The 21,014-nt window shown below is 43.2% G+C and overlaps 1 protein-coding gene across 2 annotated transcripts in view; it reads left to right on the plus strand.

Moving 5' to 3' along the window:
- The first annotated feature begins 273 nt into the window (after positions 1-273).
- B3GNT8 (UDP-GlcNAc:betaGal beta-1,3-N-acetylglucosaminyltransferase 8) overlaps positions 274-21,014 on the plus strand; it is a 32,932-nt gene continuing 12,191 nt past the window's right edge. The window contains exon 1 of one of the 2 annotated variants that reach the window (XM_070763667.1): positions 274-1,718. Coding sequence is in view for 1 of the 2 variants with exons in the window: in XM_070763666.1 (XP_070619767.1) it covers positions 20,554-20,555 (2 nt within the window). In the remaining variant the exon portion in view is untranslated. Of the gene's footprint in view, positions 1,719-20,450; positions 20,556-21,014 lie in introns of those variants that run through there. The other variant, XM_070763666.1, reaches the window with a different exon arrangement.

Genomic DNA, 21,014 nt, shown 5'->3' on the forward strand with positions numbered 1-21,014 from the left:
TTTCATCCCCAGTCGGGCGCTTCCCAAGCACCTAGGACTGTGTGATGTAGCGGCGAATTATGTTTGCCGATCCCAGTAAAGCAGCCTTTTGCAATTGACAGATGGAGATTTTGTCAATTCTGATGGTTTTCAAATGTCCACTGAGATCCTTTGGCACTGCGCCCAGCGTGCCAAGGACCACTGGGACCACTTTCACTGGCTTATGCCAGAGTCGTTGCAGCTCGATTTTTAGATCTTCTTATTTCACTAATTTCTCTAGCTGCTTCTCCTCAATTCTGCTGTCTCCTGGGATTGCGATGTCGATGATCCATACTTTCTTTTTCTCCACGATCACAATGTCTGGTGTGTTATGCTTCAGAATCCGGTCAGTCTGAAGTCGGAAGTCCCACACTAGTTTTGCTTGCTCATTTTCAACCACTTTTTCGGGCTTATGATCCCACCAGTTCTTTGCCACTGGTAAATGGTAGTTCTGGCACAAGTTCCAGTGGATCATCTGTGCCACAGCATCATGTCTATGCTTGTAGTCAATCTGTGCGATCTTTTTGCAGCAGCTGAGTATGTGATCGATTGTTTCATCTGTTTCTTTACAGAGTCTGCACTTTGGATCGTCTGTTGATTTTTCAATTGTCATTTGTTCTAATGGCCTGTTTTTGTGCCACCAGTATTAGTCCTTATTAGTTGTTGTTGTTGTTGTTGTTATTATTATTATTATTATTTTATTATTATTAATTAGATTTGTATGCCGCCCCTCTCCGGAGATTCGGGACGGCTCACAACAGCAAAACAATACAAATCCAATAATTAAGACAATTTAAAACCCTTAATATAAAAAGCAATCATACATCTCATATAAACCATACATAAAACAGAAACGGCCCAGGGGAATCAATTTCCCCATGCCTGACGGCAGAGGTGGGTTTTAAGGAGTTTGCGAAAGGCAAGGAGGTTGGGAGCAATCCTTCCATCCTTCCTTCCTTCCTTCCTTCCTTCCTTCCTTCCTTCCTTCCTTCCTTCCTTCCTTCCTTCCTTCCTTCCTTCCTTCCTCTGAAACAGTAGTAGATGCTTGGAACAAACTTCCAGCAGACGTGGTTGGTCAATCCACAGTCACTGAATTTAAACAGGCCTGGGATAAACACAGATCCATCCTAAGACAAAATACAGGAAATAGTAGAAGGCCGGACGAGATGGACCAGGAGGTCTTTTTCTGCCGTCAATCTTCTATGTTTCTAGTTGTAAAAGGTGAAGCTCCATGGAGGGATGGGGGCTGGTTGATAGCTCCGGGGCAGGAAAGCCGCAGTTGGCAAACACCTGAGCCGCCACATCTGCTGCAGGTAGTAGATGAAAACAAACCTCTTATTTTAATTTTTTTAATTTTTTTGCAAGTGGGAACATGCCTCGGTGGCGGCCCCGACAAGCTGCAGGATTTGCACAAAGCCGCCCTTGGCAACAGCAGAGTAAGGAAGAAGAAGTTGTGGAGTGTGTCGCCCGAGTGTGCCGTTCCGTGTGATCTTTTTACACACGGGTGGCGCTCCACGCGGCTTCGGTCTCCTCTCCCAGAGGCGTTTGGGATACGTGAAGGTAGGAGGACCCCTATAACCGGGGTGGCGCAGTGGTCAGAGGGCAGCACTGCAGGCTACTTCAGCTAACTGCTAGCTGTAGTTCGGCAGTTCAAATCTCACCACCGGTTCAAGGCTGGCTCCGACTTCCATCCTACTGAGGTGGGTCAAATGAGGACCTAGATTGTTGGGGGGCAAGAGGCTGGTTCTGTAAAGCACTTAGAGACGGCTGTAAAAGCACTAGGAAGCGGTATATAGGTCTATTGCTATCTTTATTATTATTATTATTATTATTATTATTATTATTATTATTATTATTATTATTATTATTATTTAGATTTGTATGCCGCCCTTCTCCGAAGACTCACAATACAAAAAACAACACAATAACAAACCTAATTAATTAAAATTACTACTAATTACCTTCCTTCCTTCCCTCACTCATTCTTTCCTTCCTCACTTCCCCCTTGTCCTCCTTCCCTCTCCTTCCTTCTTTTCTCCCTCCCTCCTATTTCCATCTCCATTCACTATCCCTTCTTCCCTCTTCCTCCTTCCTTCCTTCCTTCCTTCCTTCCTTCCTTCCTTCCTTCCTTCCTTCCTTCCTTCCTTCCTTCTCCCTCCATCCCTCTCTCCCCCTTCCTCTCTTACTCCCTCCTTGTTCTTCCTCCTTTCCCTTCTTTCCTTCTTTCCTTCCCCCTCCCTCACACCTCACTCCTTCCTTCCTTTCTTCCTTCCCTCTCCCTCCCCCATCTCTGTCCCTCCCCTCCCCACCTCCCTCCCTCCCCCCTTCCTTCCTTCCTTCCTTCCTTCCTATCACTGAAGGAAGCTGATCATTGCCAGGGAGTAGGTGAAGATCTCCCTCCCTCCCTCCCTCCCTCCCTCCTTCCTTCCTTCCTTCCTTCCTTCCTTCCTTCCTGCCTCTTTTAAAAAATTCTTACCAGGCCTTCTGTGGTTTGACGGCTGACAGGTTTGTGTGGGATTTTTTTTTTTTTTAAAGATGTGTTATATGTGAAGTTTTGCCAGGGAAATAATGCGAGTCACTAAAAATGGAACTTTTAAAATCACACCCCACAGCGTTCGCCCCCGGCTCTTTGGTTCCCTCGGGAATGTGTCTGTTGATGCTTCTGGGCACCTTCTGAAATCCATCTTTAAATGGTTGTTCGCTGTCATTCTTGGTTTCTTTCCTTTGGGGGATTTCTCCAGTAGAAGAGCTGCTTCTGTTTTGCCTCAGGAAGAGTGATATAGGCAGTCCTCGACTTACGGCCAAAATGGAACCCCAAATGTCTGTTGCTTGGTCCGATGGTTGTTAAGTGATTTTGGCCCTCTTTTACAATCTTTCTTACGAGAGTTGTTAAATGAATCACTGGAGTTATTAAGTTAGTCACGTGGTCATTAACGGCTTCCCCATTAACTTTGCTTATCGGAAGGTTGCGAAAGGGGATTGCGTGACCCTGGGACGCTGCAGCCGTCATAAGTATGAGTCAGTTGCCAAACGTCTGAATTTTGATCACATAACTGAGGAGATACTGTTTAATAGTCATAAGTGCAAAAAACGGTCATAAGTCACTGTTTCTAGTCCCATCTTTGCCATTCAAACTGGCTGGATGACTTTGAGCCAATCTCCAGAAGTCGGTGAGTTCTAGTTTTACCTCAGACATGAAATTGGGTGACTTTGAGCCAATCTCCAGGAGACGGTGAGTTCTAGTTTTACCTCAGACATGAAATTGGGTGACAGCCAATCTCCAGGAGATGGTGAGTTCTAGTTTTACCTCAGACATGAAAGTCAATTGGGTGACTTTGAGCCAATCTCCAGGAGACGGTGAGTTCTAGTTTTACCTCAGACATGAAATTGGGTGACTTTGAGCCAATCTCCAGAAGACGGTGAGTTCTAGTTTTACCTCAGACATGAAATTGGGTGACTTTGAGCCAATCTCCAGGAGATGGTGAATTCTAGTTTTACCTCAGACATGAAATTGGGTGACTTTGAGCCAATCTCCAGGAGATGGTGAATTCTAGTTTTACCTCAGAGATGAAAGTTAATTGGGTGACTTTGAGCCAATCTCCAGAAGACGGTGAGTTCTAGTTTTACCTCAGACGTGAAAGTTAATTGGGTGACTTTGAGCCAATCTCCAGAAGTCAGTGAGTTCTAGTTTTACCTCAGACATGAAATTGGGTGACTTTGAGCCAATCTCAAGGAGACGGTGAGTTCTAGTTTTACCTCAGACATGAAATTGGGTGACTGAGCCAATCTCCAGGAGATGGTGAGTTCTAGTTTTACCTCAGACATGAAAGTCAATTTGGTGACTTTGAGCCAATCTCCAGGAGACGGTGAGTTCTAGTTTTACCTCAGACATGAAATTGGGTGACTTTGAGCCAATCTCCAGGAGATGGTGAATTCTAGTTTTACCTCAGACATGAAATTGGGTGACTTTGAGCCAATCTCCAGGAGATGGTGAATTCTAGTTTTACCTCAGACATGAAAGTTAATTGGGTGACTTTGAGCGAATCTCCAGAAGAGGGTGCGTTCTAGTTTTACCTCAGACATGAAAGTTAATTGGGTGACTTTGAGCCAATCTCCAGAAGACGGTGAGTTCTAGTTTTACCTCAGACATGAAATTGGGTGACTTTGAGCCAATCTCCAGGAGATGGTGAATTCTAGTTTTACCTCAGACATGAAAGTTAATTGGGTGACTTTGAGCCAATCTCCAGAAGACGGTGAGTTCTAGTTTTACCTCAGACGTGAAAGTTAATTGGGTGACTTTGAGCCAATCTCCAGAAGACGGTGAGTTCTAGTTTTACCTCAGACGTGAAAGTTAATTGGGTGACTTTGAGCCAATCTCCAGAAGTCAGTGAGTTCTAGTTTTACCTCAGACATGAAATTGGGTGACTTTGAGCCAATCTCAAGGAGACGGTGAGTTCTAGTTTTACCTCAGACATGAAATTGGGTGACTGAGCCAATCTCCAGGAGATGGTGAGTTCTAGTTTTACCTCAGACATGAAAGTCAATTTGGTGACTTTGAGCCAATCTCCAGGAGACGGTGAGTTCTAGTTTTACCTCAGACATGAAATTGGGTGACTTTGAGCCAATCTCCAGGAGATGGTGAATTCTAGTTTTACCTCAGACATGAAATTGGGTGACTTTGAGCCAATCTCCAGGAGATGGTGAATTCTAGTTTTACCTCAGACATGAAAGTTAATTGGGTGACTTTGAGCGAATCTCCAGAAGAGGGTGAGTTCTAGTTTTACCTCAGACATGAAAGTTAATTGGGTGACTTTGAGCCAATCTCCAGAAGACGGTGAGTTCTAGTTTTACCTCAGACATGAAATTGGGTGACTTTGAGCCAATCTCCAGGAGATGGTGAATTCTAGTTTTACCTCAGACATGAAAGTTAATTGGGTGACTTTGAGCCAATCTCCAGAAGACGGTGAGTTCTAGTTTTACCTCAGACATGAAATTGGGTGACTTTGAGCCAATCTCAAGGAGACGGTGAGTTCTAGTTTTACCTCAGACATGAAATTGGGTGACTTTGAGCCAATCTCCAGGAGATGGTGAATTCTAGTTTTACCTCAGACGTGAAAGTTAATTGGGTGACTTTGAGCCAATCTCCAGAAGTCAGTGAGTTCTAGTTTTACCTCAGACATGAAATTGGGTGACTTTGAGCCAATCTCAAGGAGACGGTGAGTTCTAGTTTTACCTCAGACATGAAATTGGGTGACTGAGCCAATCTCCAGGAGATGGTGAGTTCTAGTTTTACCTCAGACATGAAAGTCAATTTGGTGACTTTGAGCCAATCTCCAGGAGACGGTGAGTTCTAGTTTTACCTCAGACATGAAATTGGGTGACTTTGAGCCAATCTCCAGGAGATGGTGAATTCTAGTTTTACCTCAGACATGAAATTGGGTGACTTTGAGCCAATCTCCAGGAGATGGTGAATTCTAGTTTTACCTCAGACATGAAAGTTAATTGGGTGACTTTGAGCGAATCTCCAGAAGAGGGTGAGTTCTAGTTTTACCTCAGACATGAAAGTTAATTGGGTGACTTTGAGCCAATCTCCAGAAGACGGTGAGTTCTAGTTTTACCTCAGACATGAAATTGGGTGACTTTGAGCCAATCTCCAGGAGATGGTGAATTCTAGTTTTACCTCAGGCATGAAAGTTAATTGGGGGACTTTGAACTAATCCCTCCTTCTCAGCCCAACCCACCTCACAACATTGTTGTGGGGAAAATAGGAGGATGAAGAAAATATATACATTTATCACCTGAAGTTACTTTTATAAAGCAATAAAAGACAGAATTTAAAAATCCAATATAGGAAAGAAGATAATGAGCCCATTAAACTTAATCATGCCCGATCCCATCGCCAGTTTATCCTTGCTTACCCGGCCCTGCTAAACTATAATTCCCTGTCCTTGATGTGCCCTGATGGCTCCCTTGGGAATCTATGCCCTTTCCCCATTTACGTATAAAGCATTCGCTAAGTGCTTCCAGAGGAGATAACAAAATCAAACACACCATGTACTGCTTTATGAGAAGGGCAAAATTAAAGGTTGATAAAGAGCTCTGGGCGCCTTGCTTTATTGCTCGGTGATCGACAGCTTAAATGAACAGGCACGTTTGACCTAGTGGTGTGGGGTTTTTTTCAACCCCGGCAATTTTTTAAAAGGTTAATAGATTTAACAAGAGTTGGAAGTGAACTTGCGGGTGTTTTTCAACCAGTGTGCCGCGGCACACTAGTATGCCGTGAGACATAGTCAGGTGTGCCGCGAAGCTCAGAGAGAGAAAACAAAAGAGAGAAAGAGAGAGAGAAAAAGAAAGAAAGGGAGAGAGAGAAAAAGAAAGCAAGAGAAAGAGAGAAAGAAAGAGAGAAAAATAGAAAATAAGAGAGAGAGAAAGAAAGAGAAAGCAAGATAGCAAGAGAGAGGGAGCAAGAAAGAGAAAGAGAGAGGGAGGGATGGTGGGAGAGAGAAAGACGGAGGGAGAAAGACAGGGAGGGAGGGAGAAAGAGCAAAAAGAGGAAGGATGGAAGAGGAAGAAAGGGATGGAGAGAGAAAAAAGAAGGGAGAGAAAGGGAGGGAGAGAGAAATAGAGTGAAAGGGAGGAAGAGAGAGGAAAAAAATTTTATCCAAACTTTTTTTACACACCCCCACTCAATGTGCCCCAGCGTTTTGTAAATGTAAAAAATGTGCCATGGCTCAAAAAAGGTTGAAAATCACTGATCTAGTCCAACCTCCTGCCCAAGCAGGGGATTTGGACTTCAACTCCCAGAATTCCCCAGTCACCTCTTCCGGTTGCTGAGTTTGAGGCTGTCTTGGGAATTCTGGGAGTTGAAGTCCAAACCCTTCTTCAAGTTTCTGAAATCGAGAAATACCACTATAAACTTAAGGAAAGCTGGAAGATCACGGGCATAGTGGTGATTTGTTGTTATTGTTGGGCGGCATACAAATCTAATAAATTATTATTATTATTATTATTATTATTATTATTATTATTATCATCATCACCACCACCTTTTTCCTCCCTAAAAGTGGCTGAAAATTCAGGTGTCTCAAGCAGGAAGAGGGAGATTGTGATCCCCTTATATAGAGCGCTGGTGAGACCCCATTTGGAGTACTGTGTCCAGTTCTGGAGACCTCACCTACAAAAAGATATTGACAAAATTGAAGGGGTCCAAAGACGGGCTACAAGAATGGTGGAAGGTCTTAAGCATAAAACGTATCAGGAAAGACTTCATGGACTCCATCTGTAGAGTCTGGAGGACAGAAGGAAAAGGGGGGACATGATCGAAACATTTAAATATGTTAAAGGGTTAAATAAGGTTCAGGAGGGAAGTGTTTTTAATAGGAAAGTGAACACAAGAACAAGGGGACACAATCTGAAGTTAGTTGGGGGAAAGATCAAAAGCAACGTGAGAAAATATTATTTTATTGAAAGAGTAGTAGATCCTTGGAACAAACTTCCAGCAGACGTGGTTGGAAAATCCACAGTCACTGAATGTAAACATGCCTGGGATAAACATAGATCCATCCTAAGATAAAATACAGGAAATAGTATAAGGGCAGACTAGATGGACCAGGAGGTCTTTTTCTGCCGTCAGTCTTCTATGTTTCTATGTTTTTATATAGCTTTTTTCGAACCTTTTCCCCCCAGCCTTAACTAGGTGCTAACAATCTTCCCACCTCTTACCTTGCAGGCTCTTTCATTGTTTCTCTTTGTGAAGAATGTTTTCCAAGCCCTAAGTCTTTGCAGGGTTCTTTTTTTCCATTGCTTTAAATTGCTCCGAATAAGTTTCTTTCCAGCCCCGACCAGGTGCTAATGATGTTGCCAGCTCTTACCAGCTTGCAAGCTCTTTCATTGTTACTCTCTGCAAAGAATGTTTTCCAAGCCCCAAGTCTTTGCAGGGTTTCTTCCATTGCTCTACTTGCTCCGAATGTGTCTTTCCAGGTGCTAGTGATGTTCCCAGCTCTTACTGGCTTGCAAGCTCTTTCACTGTTACTCTCTCCAAATAAAGTTTTTTAAAAGCCCTAACCAGGGGATAAAATAATATGCTGAAGCTGACCAGACTAAGGACGCTAGCCAGATGAATATTTGGTAAGAAGATTCTTTTCTCTATTATCCCCCCGAAGAACTAAGGTGCGTCTTATACCCCCAAAAAATTATTTTATTTATTTATTTTATTAGATTTGTATGCCACCCCTCTCCCTAGACTCGGGGCGGATCACAACATACAATAGAACAATTCACAACAAATCTAATAAATTTTAAAAACATTTTAAAAACCCCCATTATTAAACCAGACATAGCATACATAAATTGTATAGGCTCGGGAGAGGGGAGGGGAATGACTCAATTCCCCCATGCCTGACGGCAGAGGTGAGTTTTAAGGAGTTTACGTAAGGCAAGGAGGGTGGGGGCAGTTCTAATCTCCGGAGGGAGCTGGTTCCAGAGAGTCGGGGCCGCCACAGAGAAGGCTCTTCCCCTGGGACCCGCCAGACGACATTGTTTAGACGACGGGACCCGGAGAAGGCCAACTCTGTGGGACCTAATCGGTCGCTGGGATTTGTGCGGCAGAAGGCGGTCCCGGAGATATTCTGATCCAATATACTAAGTGCTAGAGCCCATTGTAACAACAACAAAAGCATTAAGAGTTGTAAACCTAAACTTACTTAGCTTCTTATTAACGATTAACCAGAGCATCTAAAGCATTTGCTGGACTAATTCTTGAACACAGCTCACCTGTATGGAACCCGCATTGCATATCAGACCTTAATACAACCGAGAGAGTCCAGAAATATTGCACAAGAAGAGTCTTTCACTCCTCTTCCTGCAACAAAATACGTTTGCTACAAGAATGGTGGAAGGTCTTAAGCATAAAACATATCAGGAAAGACTTCATGAACTCAATCTGTATAGTCTGGAGGACAGAAGGAAAAGGGGGGACAGGATTGAAACATTTAAATATGTTAAAGGGTTAAATAAGGTCCAGGAGGGAAGTGTTTTTAATAGGAAAGTGAACACAAGAACAAGGGGACACAATCTGAAGTTAGTTGGGGGAAAGATCAAAAGCAACATGAGAAAATATTATTTTACTGAAAGAGTAGTAGATCCTTGGAACAAACTTCCAGCAGACGTGGTTGGTAAATCCACAGTAACTGAATTGAAACATGCCTGGGATAAACATAGATCCATTGTAAGATGAAATACAGGAAATAGTATAAGGGCAGACTAGATGGACCATGAGGTCTTTTTCTGCCGTCAGTCTTCTATGTTTCTATGTTTACTCCCCCAGTCTTGAAATGCTGCGATTAGACAATTTGCAACCACGTCGCCTCCGATCTGATCTAACTATAGTTCATAAAGTCACATGCCACATCTGCTGGCACGCAAGCTGTTGCCCTCGCTCAGCTCCAACTTGCATATGTATGCTGATCATCTGATTTTTGGCTCACACAGAGGCTCTGGGAGGGCGTTTATTGGCTTCCAGAGAGCCTCCAGGGGGATGTGGGAGGGTGTTTTTACCCTCCTCCAGCTCCAGGGAAGACTCTGGAGCCTGGGGAGGGCGAAACACAAGCCTACTGGGGCCATCCGAAGTTGGGAAACAGGCCTCTAGGGGACGGGCGAAGCTATTTTCGCCCTCCCAAAACAATGAATTATGGGCGTGCGCTATTGTGCTTTTTCGTCACCAAAGGAAAAAAATGTTCACCCTCACTGTCATATACTAAAATGTCCTTCCTGTTAGTGACTACTTCGCCTTCAACCGCAGCAACACAGGAGCACATAATAGATTAGAAACATAGAAGATTGACGGCAGAAAAAGACCTCACGGTCCATCTAGTCTGCCCTTATACTATTTCCTGTATTTTATCTTAGGATGGATCTATGTTTATCCCAGGCATGTTTGAATTCAGTTCCTGTGGATTTACCGACCACGTCTGCTGGAAGTTTGTTCCAAGCATCTACGACTCTTTCAGTCAAATAATATTTTCTCACATTACTTCTTTCCCCCAACTAACCTCAGATTGTGCCCCCTTGTTCTTGTGTTCACTTTCCTATTAAAAAACACTTCCCTCCTGAACCTTATTTAACCCTTTAAATGTTTCTATCATGTCCCCCCTTTCCCTTCTGTCCTCCAGACTATACAGATGGAGTTCTTGAAGTCTTTCCTGATACGTTTTATGCTGAAGACCTTCCACTGTTTTTGTAGCCCGTCTTTGGACCCATTCAATTTTATCAATCTCTTTTTCAAACTCAATGTAAACCACTCTAAATACAACTTCAGCAAAAGAGTGATTGACAGTTAGAATGCACTACCTGACTCTGGGGTTTCTTCCCCCAACCCCAAAATCTTTAACCTTAGACTGTCGACAGTTGACCTCACCCCATTCCTAAGAGATCTATAAGGGGCGTGCATATCTGTAAATTAATTCCTGCACTCATACTATATCATACATGCCAATCAAAACTTTGTGACTGAAACCCGCAAGGCTGTTTCTGGAGAAACCAGTTTTTCTGGTTGTATACAGTATCTGTATATTTAAGCGTGAGAATAAAAGAGGCCGATGATTGGCTACCTCATTCTGGCTTCCGATGAGATGGAAAGGTGATTGGGCAACAGCTCTTAAGAGGCGGGGATTCCATCCGGGCTGGCTGGGGAATTCTGGGAGTTGAAGTCCACATCTCTTAAAGCTGACTGACCCAGACTGCGGAGAACCCACACATGTCAAAATTTTCTTTCTTTCTTTCTTTCTTTCTTTTTCTTTCTTTCTTTCCCCCTTGTTCTTGTGTTCACTTTCCTATTAAAAACACTTCCCTCCTGAACCTTATTTAACCCTTTAACATATTTAAATGTTTCGATCATGTCCCCCCTTTCCCTTCTGCCCTCCAGACTCTACAGATTGAGTTCATTAAGTCTTTCCTGATATGTTTTATGCTTAAGACCTTCCACCATTCTTGTAGCCCGTCTTTGGACCCGTTCAATTTTATCAATATCCTTTTGTAGGTGAGGTCTCCAGAACTGAACACAGTATTATTCCAAATGGGGTCTCACCAGCGCTCTATACAGCGGGATCACAATCTCCCTCTTCCTGCTTGTTATACCTCTAGCTATGCAGCCAAGCCTTCTACTTGCTTTCCCTACCGCCTGACTGCACTACCCCTAAATCCTTCTCTTCTGAAGTTTCTGATGGTCAAGTATGAAAAAAAAAAAAGCATACATCATTTTTTTTCAGCGCCGTCGTAACTTCGAACGGTCCTTAAACAACCTGCTGTAAGTTGAGGACTAGCTGCATTTATCAGAGCCAAAAAGACAGTTTGACTGGTCCATGGAATTTGGGAAGAATTTGCCTTCAGAATCAGTTTCAGACGAACGAAAATGCTTCCTTACTGTTTCTGTTCTGCTAGTAATTGAAGGAGGATGTCGCAACCCTAAGTGCTAATATATATTTACCATTGGAATTTGAATGAATTATCCCGATGATGAGCGTCTTCATTTTTAATCACCAGGCAGGTGGAGGGGGAAAAAACCATTCTGAAACCCAAATCTGATGACTAATCAATCCCTTAATCACCGGAGGAGCAGAATTAAGTGGGAAAATTACGCCAGAATCCAAATGTGATGGAATTAAGTTTCCTTCCCAGACGTTTCGCTCTTTGGGATATCACGTTTTCGGAGTATAAGACGCACCTTAGTTTTTGGAGAGGAACATACAGTGGTACCTTTACTTAAGGACTTAATTCGTTCCGGTTCTTAAGTAGAAGCAATTTTTCCCATAGGAATCAATGTAAAAGCAAATAATGCGTGCAAACCCATTAGGAAAGAAATAAGAGTTCGGAATTTGTTGCTGTGAGCCGCCCCGAGTCTGCGGAGAGGGGCGACATACAAATCTGATTAAACTTAAACTTAAACTTAAACTTGGGTAGGAGGAGGAAGAGGAGGAGGAGGGTCGCTGACGAAGGAAGAAAGGGAGGGGAGGGGAATCAAACAATCCAAAATTTTAAGGCTTAAAAAAAAGAGAGGGACTCTGAGGCGGTGAGGAGGAGCACGAGCCTCCCATACACCCGGCGCGAGGCTGCCTCCCATACACTGGCGGCTGCTACTGCTACCTGCTTCCTCTTCCTCCCCATGCTGAAGGGGTCCCCTCTCCTCTCGCTCGCATTGTAGCTGGCGCCTTTCCTTCACTGCGGTGACTCCTCGGCTGCCCAGAGCAAAGGGAGCGTTTCTTTTCTCTGGGCACTGGCAGAGGTTTATTCCCTGTCCAAGCGCCCAGAGAAAGGAAAATGCTTCGTTCGCTTTGGATTGCCAAAGCCTCCTCAAGCGCCACCGAAAGGCTCCTCTGGCAGCCCAGATGGCCGGGATTAAATGGGGAATAGCAGGAAACTGGCCGGGCCTTTGTGCCGTTCTCAAATTTCCTGGGAAATTATTCCGGGCTCGGGTTCTTAAGTAGAAAATGGTTCTTAAGTAGAGGCAAAAAAATCTTTTTGCCATTGTGGGGCTTCCTAGATTCGCCCACGTTTCTGCAACACTCCGTGGCCTGCACTGGCTGCCGATCAGTTTCCGGTCACAATTCAAAGTGTTGGTTATGACCTTTAAAGCCCTGCATGGCATTGGACCAGAGTACCTCCGGAACCGCCTGCTACCGCACGAATCCCAGCGACCGATTAGGTCCCACAGAGTGGGCCTTCTCCAGGTCCCGTCGACCAAACAATGTCGTTTGGCGGGCCCCAGGAAAAGAGCCTTCTCTGTGGCAGCCCCGGCCCTCTGGAATCAACTCCCCCCGGAGATTAGAACTGCCCCCACCCTCCTTGCCTTTCGTAAATTACTCAAGACCCATCTATACCGCCAGGCATGGGGGAGTTGAGACACCTTTCCCCCAGGCTTTTTTATATTTATGTTTGGGTATGTATATGTTGTTTGCTTTTTTAAAATACGATAGGATTTTGTGTGCTTTTTAATATTAGATTTGTTTTCGCTGGAATATTGTTTTTATTATTGTTGTGAGCCGCCCCGAGTCTTCGGAGAGGGGCAGCATACAAATCTAATAAATTGAATTGAGTTGAACACCTGGTTCTTATCTAGAAAAGTTGTTAAGTAGAGGCGTTCTTATGTAGCGGTACCACTGTAGTGGGGGAAAAAACCTGCCTACCAGGTATTCGTCTGGCGAGGGTGCTCAGTCTGGTCAGCTTCAAGACATTATTTTATTTCCTGGTTAGAGCTGGGGAAAAACATATTCAAAGGGAGTAACAATGATATAGCCTGAAAGCACGGGAAATTATTAGAACCTTGTTAGGACTGGGGGGAAAAGCCTCCACGTTTAGAGTATAAGGCAGACCCAAATTTTAGAGAGTAAAATGGTGCGTCTTATATTCCGAAAAATATAGTCATTTAAAAATGGCACCTGTTGCTCTAATGCTACTATTTTATTTATTTATTTTATTTATTTATTTTGTCCAATACATAATACACATTGAAGAGAAAGATATGTAATAATATAAGTAAAGAAAAGAATAGAAGAAAAGATATAAAAGTACTGTATAGGTGAACATATTTGAAAGGAAAAAAAGATATTCTTGTCCAAATTTTTTTTTGGGACAATATCTTTTCTTCCTTTCAAATATGTTCACCTATACTTTTATATCTTTTCATTTAAAGTATTAAGTTGATTTAAAGTATTTAAAAGGTATTCTTTTTTTGTATGGAAATTTAACTTCTAAAATAAGTAGGGGTATCGCAACCCCAAATTTATGTTAAATGTATGTTTGTTGGTTTTGTCCTTTTATGAAAATTTCAATAAAGTTTATTTTTTTTAAAAAGGAAGAAAAAATAAATGAGATAAGGAGAGACAATTGGACAGGGGACGGAAGGCACACTGGTGCACTTATGCACACCCCTTACTGACCTCTTAGGAACCTGGAGAGGTCAATCGTGGATAGTCTAAGGGAAAAATGTTTGGGGTTAGGGGTGGACACTACTGAGTCAGGTAATGAGTTCCACACTTCGACAACTCGGTTGCTGAAGTCATATTTTTTACAGTCAAGTTTGGAGCAGTTAATATTAAGTTTGAATCTGTTGCATGCTCTTGTGTTGTTGCGATTGAAGCTGAAGTAGTCATTGACAGGTAGGACGTTGCAGCCTATGATCTTGTGGGCAATACTTAGATCGTGTTTTAGGCGACGTAGTTCTAAGCTTTCTAGACCCAGGATAGTTAGTCTATTTTCGTAGGGTCTTCTGTGTCGAGTGGAGGAATGAAGGGCTCTTCTGGCGAAGTATCTTTGGACATTTTCAAGGGTGTTGATGTCCGAGATGTGGTATGGGTTCCAGACAGATGGGTGCCCAAGACGCTTACTGAAGCGCACAAAATCGACAGAGTCGGTGCCGCCCGAGAATTCCTGGACCGTTTCGAGATTGAAGGTGTGGCTGTTCTCAAGTGTATGGGGGCAGGAGGTGAAACTTATCACCCAACTCCAGAGAGCGAACGTCAATCCGTACATGGCGCCACACCCGTTCTCCTTCAGCCAAAAAATTCAAAACTCAGCAATCGGCGAGAAAAACCTTGCGCACCCATCACGCACATGGGGTGGGCAGCAGGCAGGACGGGGTGGAACGCAGTTCCATTGGTGGAAGTGAAGATGCCTGCGCAGCTCCAGCTGATTGGTGGCTGTCACTTCCTGGATTATTGGTCTCGGGGCTTGGCTCTCCTTTTTTCCCCTGCTGCTGCTGCGTGCGCTCCTTGCTTTGGAAAAAGAAGAAGAAAAGGGAAGAAGAAGAAGAAGAAGAAGAAGAAGAAGAAGAAGAAGAAGAAGAAGAAGAAGAAGAAGAAGAAGAATTTTTTAAAATAATAATAATTTATTAGATTTGTATGCCGCCCCTCTCCGAAGACTCGAAGGAGTAGGAGGAAAAGGAGAAGAAACAGGAGTAGTAGTAGTAGTAGTAGTAGAAGAAGAACAAGGAGGAGGAGGAGGAGGAGGAGGAGGAGAAGAAGAAGAAGTTTTAATAATAATAATAATAATAATAATAATAATAATAATAATAATTTATTAGATTTGTATGCCGCCCCTCTCCAAAGACTCGGAGGAGGAGGAGGAAAAGGAGAAGAAACAGAAGGAGAAGTAGTAGTAGTAGTAGTAGTAGTAGTAGTAGAAGAAGAACAAGGAGAAAGGAGGAGGAGGAGGAGGAGGAGGAGAATAAGAAGAAGGAGAAAAGAAGAAGGAGAAGAAGAAGAAGAATTTTTAATAATAATAATAATAATAATTTATTAGATTTGTATGCCGCCCTTCTCCGAAGACTTGGTGGACGAGGAAAAGGAGAAGAAGCAGAAGGAGAAGAAGAAGTAGTAGTAGTACTAGTAGAAGAAGAACAAGGAGAAGGAGGAGGAGGAGAAGAAGGAGAAGAAGAAGGAGAACAAGAAGAAGAAGAAGAATTTTTAATAATAATAATAATAATAATAATAATAATAATAATAATAATGATTTATTAGATTTGTATGCCGGCCCTCTCCGAAGACTCGGAGGAGGAGGAAAAGGAGAAGAAGGAGGAAGAGAAGAAGAACAAGGAGGAGGAGGAAAAGGAAAAGGAGAATGTTTTGAACTTTCTTAAGGCAACAGGAAGAGCTATACATCTCTTCCAAAGAGGGCAACCAATGATCCTATGGGCAATGACGTGAACCCTCTGGAGCGCCATCTGCCACCGTGCAATTGTCAGACCGTGCACAGGTGCAGTAGATTCAGATGCTCTCTATGGAGCAGCGGGAGGAGGTCACCAGCCGTGTTTCCTGAAACACCAATTGTTGTTTCCTGAAAAGTCTCCGGTAGTGTAATCTCTGCAACCTTCTGAGAAAGCAAAGTTGAGAGCGGCAAGCGCTTGCAGTCGAGAGCGCCTGGTTTCGAACCGGCCGTAACCCAGCAGTGGTTTGTGGCCCCTGGGGTGGGGGCTGTGCAGTGATGGGCTGCTGCCCCCCCAGGGAGGGGGCACGCAGTGGGGGTAGTAAATTTATGCACTATTTATTGAATACTTAACAGTTTTATTTAATTATCCTTCCTTCTCTAGTACCTTAGTACAGTGTTTCCCAACCTTGGCCACTTGAAGATTTCTGGACTTCAACTCCCAGATTCCCCAGCCAGCATTCGCTGGCTGGGGAATTCTGGGAGTTGAAGTCCAAATATCTTCAAGTGGCCAAGGTTGGGAAACACTGACTTAGTATGATCCTTAATTACTTTTAAAATAGAAAATAATTAAATACACAGCTCAAAAAATTAAAGGGAATACTTAAACAATACAATATAAATCAAACTTCTCCGAAATCAAACTGTCCCCTTAGGAAGCAACACGGATTGACAATCAAATTGTCAATTCTACTTTGTGCAGAACAAAATTTTCAGTGAGAATATTTCATTCATTCAGATCTAGGATGTGTTCTTGGAGTGTTCCCTTTATTTTTTTGAGCAATTCAAGAAAATTGAGCTACTTGCCTAACCTGTTATCATACTGAACCTTGTGGGTTCATTACAAAACCTTAAAATGTGACTGTGCCCCTCAACCAATAATGCTGTCTATCATTTGTCTTATTCAAATAATGGGACTTAATCAACTGAAAAAAGAGTCCAAGTCTTCGAAGAGGGGCGGCATACAAATCTAATAAATAATAATAATAATAATTATTTGAAAAATTATTTTGGTCGGCAAGCCACTCCCACCCAGTCACATGACCTTTAAGCCACCGTCCGGTCACATGATTGTCCAGCCACTCCCACCTGGTCACATGACCAACAAGCCACTCCTACCTGGTCACATAACCACCAAGCCACACCCACACAATTAGCCACGCCCACAGCATTGCAGTAAATTTTTTGACATAACTGGGTCTGCGCCTCTTGTTTTGCCCCATTCCTACTATTATTATTATTATTATTATTATTATTATTATTATTATTATTATTTATTAGATTTGTATGCCGCCCCTCTCTGTAGACTCAAGGCGGCATACAGCAATGATAAAAACAATATATAATGACAAATCTAATAGTTAGAATCTAAAATAACAATAATACATTTAAAAAGTCTAAAAAACAAGAAACCCCAATAAATAAAAAACATACATACAGTCATATCATACACAGAAAACTACATAGGCAGGGATGAGATATTTCAGTTCCCCCACGCTTGACGACAGAGGTGGGTTTTAAGGAGTTTACGAAAGGCAAGGAGGGTAGGGGCAATTCTAATCTCTGGAGGGAGCTGATTCCAGAGGGTTGGGGCCGCCACAGAGAAGGATCTTCCTCTGGGTCCCGCCAAACGACATTGTTTAGTTGACGGGACCCGGAGGAGACCCACTCCGTGGGATCTAACCGGTCGCTGGGATTTGTGCTAGGTGATTTTTTTTTTTTGCAAATCTGGTTCTCCAACATTTAGGGATGGTGAGGAATAGCCAAGAGTGACCTTTTAATTCTTGAAACACTTTCTGCCCCCCGGGGAGCTCAACTCGTTTGGCTGAATCGGGTGGCCTGTGGTCTTTCCTGCTTTGTCCACCTGATCGTCCATCACTCCAGGCAGAAATTCTGCTGGAAATTTCCACCAAGCGTTCTCCGCTCCCTGAATTTGCACCGGTTTTTGCCGAAGCTGCCAGGATTTCAAATGTGGGCTACTAGTCCTCCTTGCCATTATAAAAAATTGGTCACCTTATAGAAAAAGATATCTGTTGTTACACCAGCCATGATTGCAGCCTTCAGGTTGATAACAGAATGACAGAGTTGGAAGGGACTCATATTTATTAATATTATTAAATAATAATAATAATAATAATAATAATAATAATAATAATAATAATAATAATAATAATAATAGTGGTCGAAAATGAGCAAGCAAAACTACCGTGGGACTTCCGACTTCAGACTGACCGAATCCTGAAGCATAACACACCAGACATTGTGATCGTGGAGAAAAAGAAAGTATGGATCATCGACATCGCAATCCCAGGAGACAGCAGAATTGAGGAGAAGCAGCTAGAGAAATTAGTGAAATACGAAGATCCAAAAATCGAGCTGCAATGACTCTGGCATAAGCCCGTGAAAGTGGTCCCAGTGGTACTTGGCACGCTGGGCGCAGTGCCAAAGGATCTCAGCGGACATTTGAAAACCATCGGAATTGACAAAATCTCCATCTGTCAATTGCAAAAGGCCGCTTTACTGGGATCGGCAAACATAATTCGCCGCTACATCACGCAATCCTAGGTGCTTGGGAAGCGCCCGACTGGTGATGAAATACGAAATCCAGCATAGTGATCTCGTTTGCTGTGTTGTATTAACATAATAATAATAATAATAATAATAATAATAATAATAATAATAATAATAATAATAAGCAGAGTGGCTCACAACAATCGCAACAATATACAAATCCAATATTTAAAAAGAAACTAAACATTTTTAAAAAACCCATCATTAAGAGCGGGATTAATTGGATTTGTATGCCGCCCCTCTTCATCAGGAAATTTATCCTCAGTTCTAAGCTGCTTCTCTTCTTTAGTTTCCCCCCATTGCTTCTTGTCCTATCGTCAAATGCTTTGGAGAATAGTTGGACTCCTTCTTTGTGGCAGCCCCTGAGATATTGGAAGATTGCTTTCATGTCTCCCCTGGTCCTTCTTTTCATTAAACTAGCCATGCCCAGTTCCTGCAACCGTTCTTCATATGTTTTAGCCCCCAGCCCCCAAATTGTCTTTGTGGCTCTTCTCTGCACTCTTTCTAGAGTCTCAACATTTATTTATGTGGACTTATGGCAGCTCACAACATGTCAACAGTAAAACAGTGTATAAAATACAATTGGATCCAAGTAATATAAATCTAAAACATTATAAAAGTTAAGTATCAAAAACCATTCACTTAAATACAAACAAGCGTATCTTCTACTGTGTTACATCTACCTCTACATCTACTGTGTCCAGTTCTGGAGACCTCACCTACAAAAAGATATGGATCAAATTGAACGGGTCCAAAGATGGGCGACAAAAATGGTGGAAGGTCTTGAGCATCAAACTGATCAGGAAAGACTTCATGAACTCCATCTGTAGAGTCTGGAAGACAGAAAGGAAAGGGGGGACATGATCAAAACATTTAAATATGTTAAATAAGGTTCGGGAGGGAAGTGTTTTTAGTAGGAAAGTGAACCCAAGGACAAGGGTGCACATCGGAGGTTAGTTGGGGGAAAGATCAGAAGCAACGTGGGAAAATATTATTTGACCGAAAGAGTCGTAGATGCTTGGAACAAACTTCCAGCAGACATGGGCGGTAAATCCACAGGAACTGAATTCAAACATGCCTGGGATAAAAATAGATAGGCCAAGCCTCAAGTGGGGTGCTCTTCCCCGCATGACAAAACCAGCATAGCAACACACAACAAGACACACAACTCTTAAGAAACCAGCAGGTTGAGTAGGCGGGATGCTAACAAGGTTCTTCCCACGCCGTGTGTGTGGTTAGGAATCAGTCTCTCTCTCTCTCTCTAAGTGGGGAAAATAAGTCTCTAAAAATAAGAACGGAAAACTTGGTTGGGAGTTTTATTTGAAAGCCTGGCTCAGTCTCCGTGGTGTCTGGTGGATGGATGGTTCTCCTATTAAAGACTATTAAAAGTCAGATGCTGTAACTAAAAATAATGCAAGGGGGAAGGGCTATGGGTGGGTATTGAATGAATGGACAGATAGATAGATGAATGGGAGAGAGACAGACAGACAGACAGACAGACAGACAAAAAGATAGCTTGATAGATGAATGGAAGAGAGAGAGAGAATATATGGTAGATAGATAGATAGATAGATAGATAGATAGATAGATAGATAGAGGAAGATAGATAGATAGATAGATAGGAAGATAGATGGATGGATAGATAGATAGATAGATAGATAGGAAGATAGATAGATAGATAGATAGATAGATAGATAGATAGATAGATAGATAGATAGATAGATAGAGATAGGAAGATAGATAGATAGATAGATAGATAGGAAGATAGATAGATAGATAGATAGATAGATACATAGATAGATAGATAGATAGATAGATAGATAGATAGATAGATAGGAAGATAGAGAGACAGACAGATAAAAAGATAGCTCGACAGATGAATGGAAGAGAGAAAGAAGATAGATAGATGAGGAGGGGGAGGAGGGAAAGGAAGGAGTAGGAAAGGCGAAAGACGAAGGAAAAAGACGATGCTAGAGAAAGAGAAAGAAGAAGAGGTAGGGAAGGGGGAAGGGGGAAGGGGAGAGAGACGGAGAAGGAGAAAGAGGAGGAGGAGGAGGACGCGATTCTCCCGGGCACCATCCCCACAGGTGAGCTCCACCCTCCCGCCGCCCTTCCACTCCCTCCGTGCGTGGCGCTCACAAGGCAGCCGGCCAGCCCAGCGCCGGAGCCCGCGTGCCGCCTAGCCGGAGGGAGCCGCTCCGCCGCCCCGCCCGGTGGGACTTCTAGGAACCGAGCCCCGGGGAGGGGAGGGGGCGACCGGCGCTGGAAACCATGTAAGTCTGGGGACTTTAACCCTCTCTGCGTGTTTCTTCTCTGTCCCTCCAGGAATGACCCCCCCTCCTCCCCATCCCCGAGCCCCAAACCATTGACCTTGAGTTTGGGGGCTTGGGTGGTCTTCAGCCCCAGGACCCTTCGTGGATGGGCAGGGGTGGAGGGGAGGGTTGGGAAGGAAGGGAAGAAGACCACCCCCTTTAGAGTTATTTTAGACAGGGCCATGCCAGGGAGGGGGGTTGCCTCATTGATTTTGGGGAGGGGTCTCTCCAAAAAGACCCCACAACCCAAATAAGAGAGAAGGGAAGGTTGGGAAGGAGATCTAGAACCTCCTGAAATTTCCAAAATCCGAAAGGTGGCTCTCTTCAAGGCAGGGCTGTCTTAACAGCAGTATTTATTTATTTTATTTTATTTTCCTGTTTAAATTTTTTTATTTAGGAAAGAAATACAAAAGTATACAG

This window comes from Erythrolamprus reginae, chromosome 11 (assembly GCF_031021105.1).
Source record: "Erythrolamprus reginae isolate rEryReg1 chromosome 11, rEryReg1.hap1, whole genome shotgun sequence".
NCBI classification, from domain to species: domain Eukaryota; kingdom Metazoa; phylum Chordata; class Lepidosauria; order Squamata; family Dipsadidae; genus Erythrolamprus; species Erythrolamprus reginae.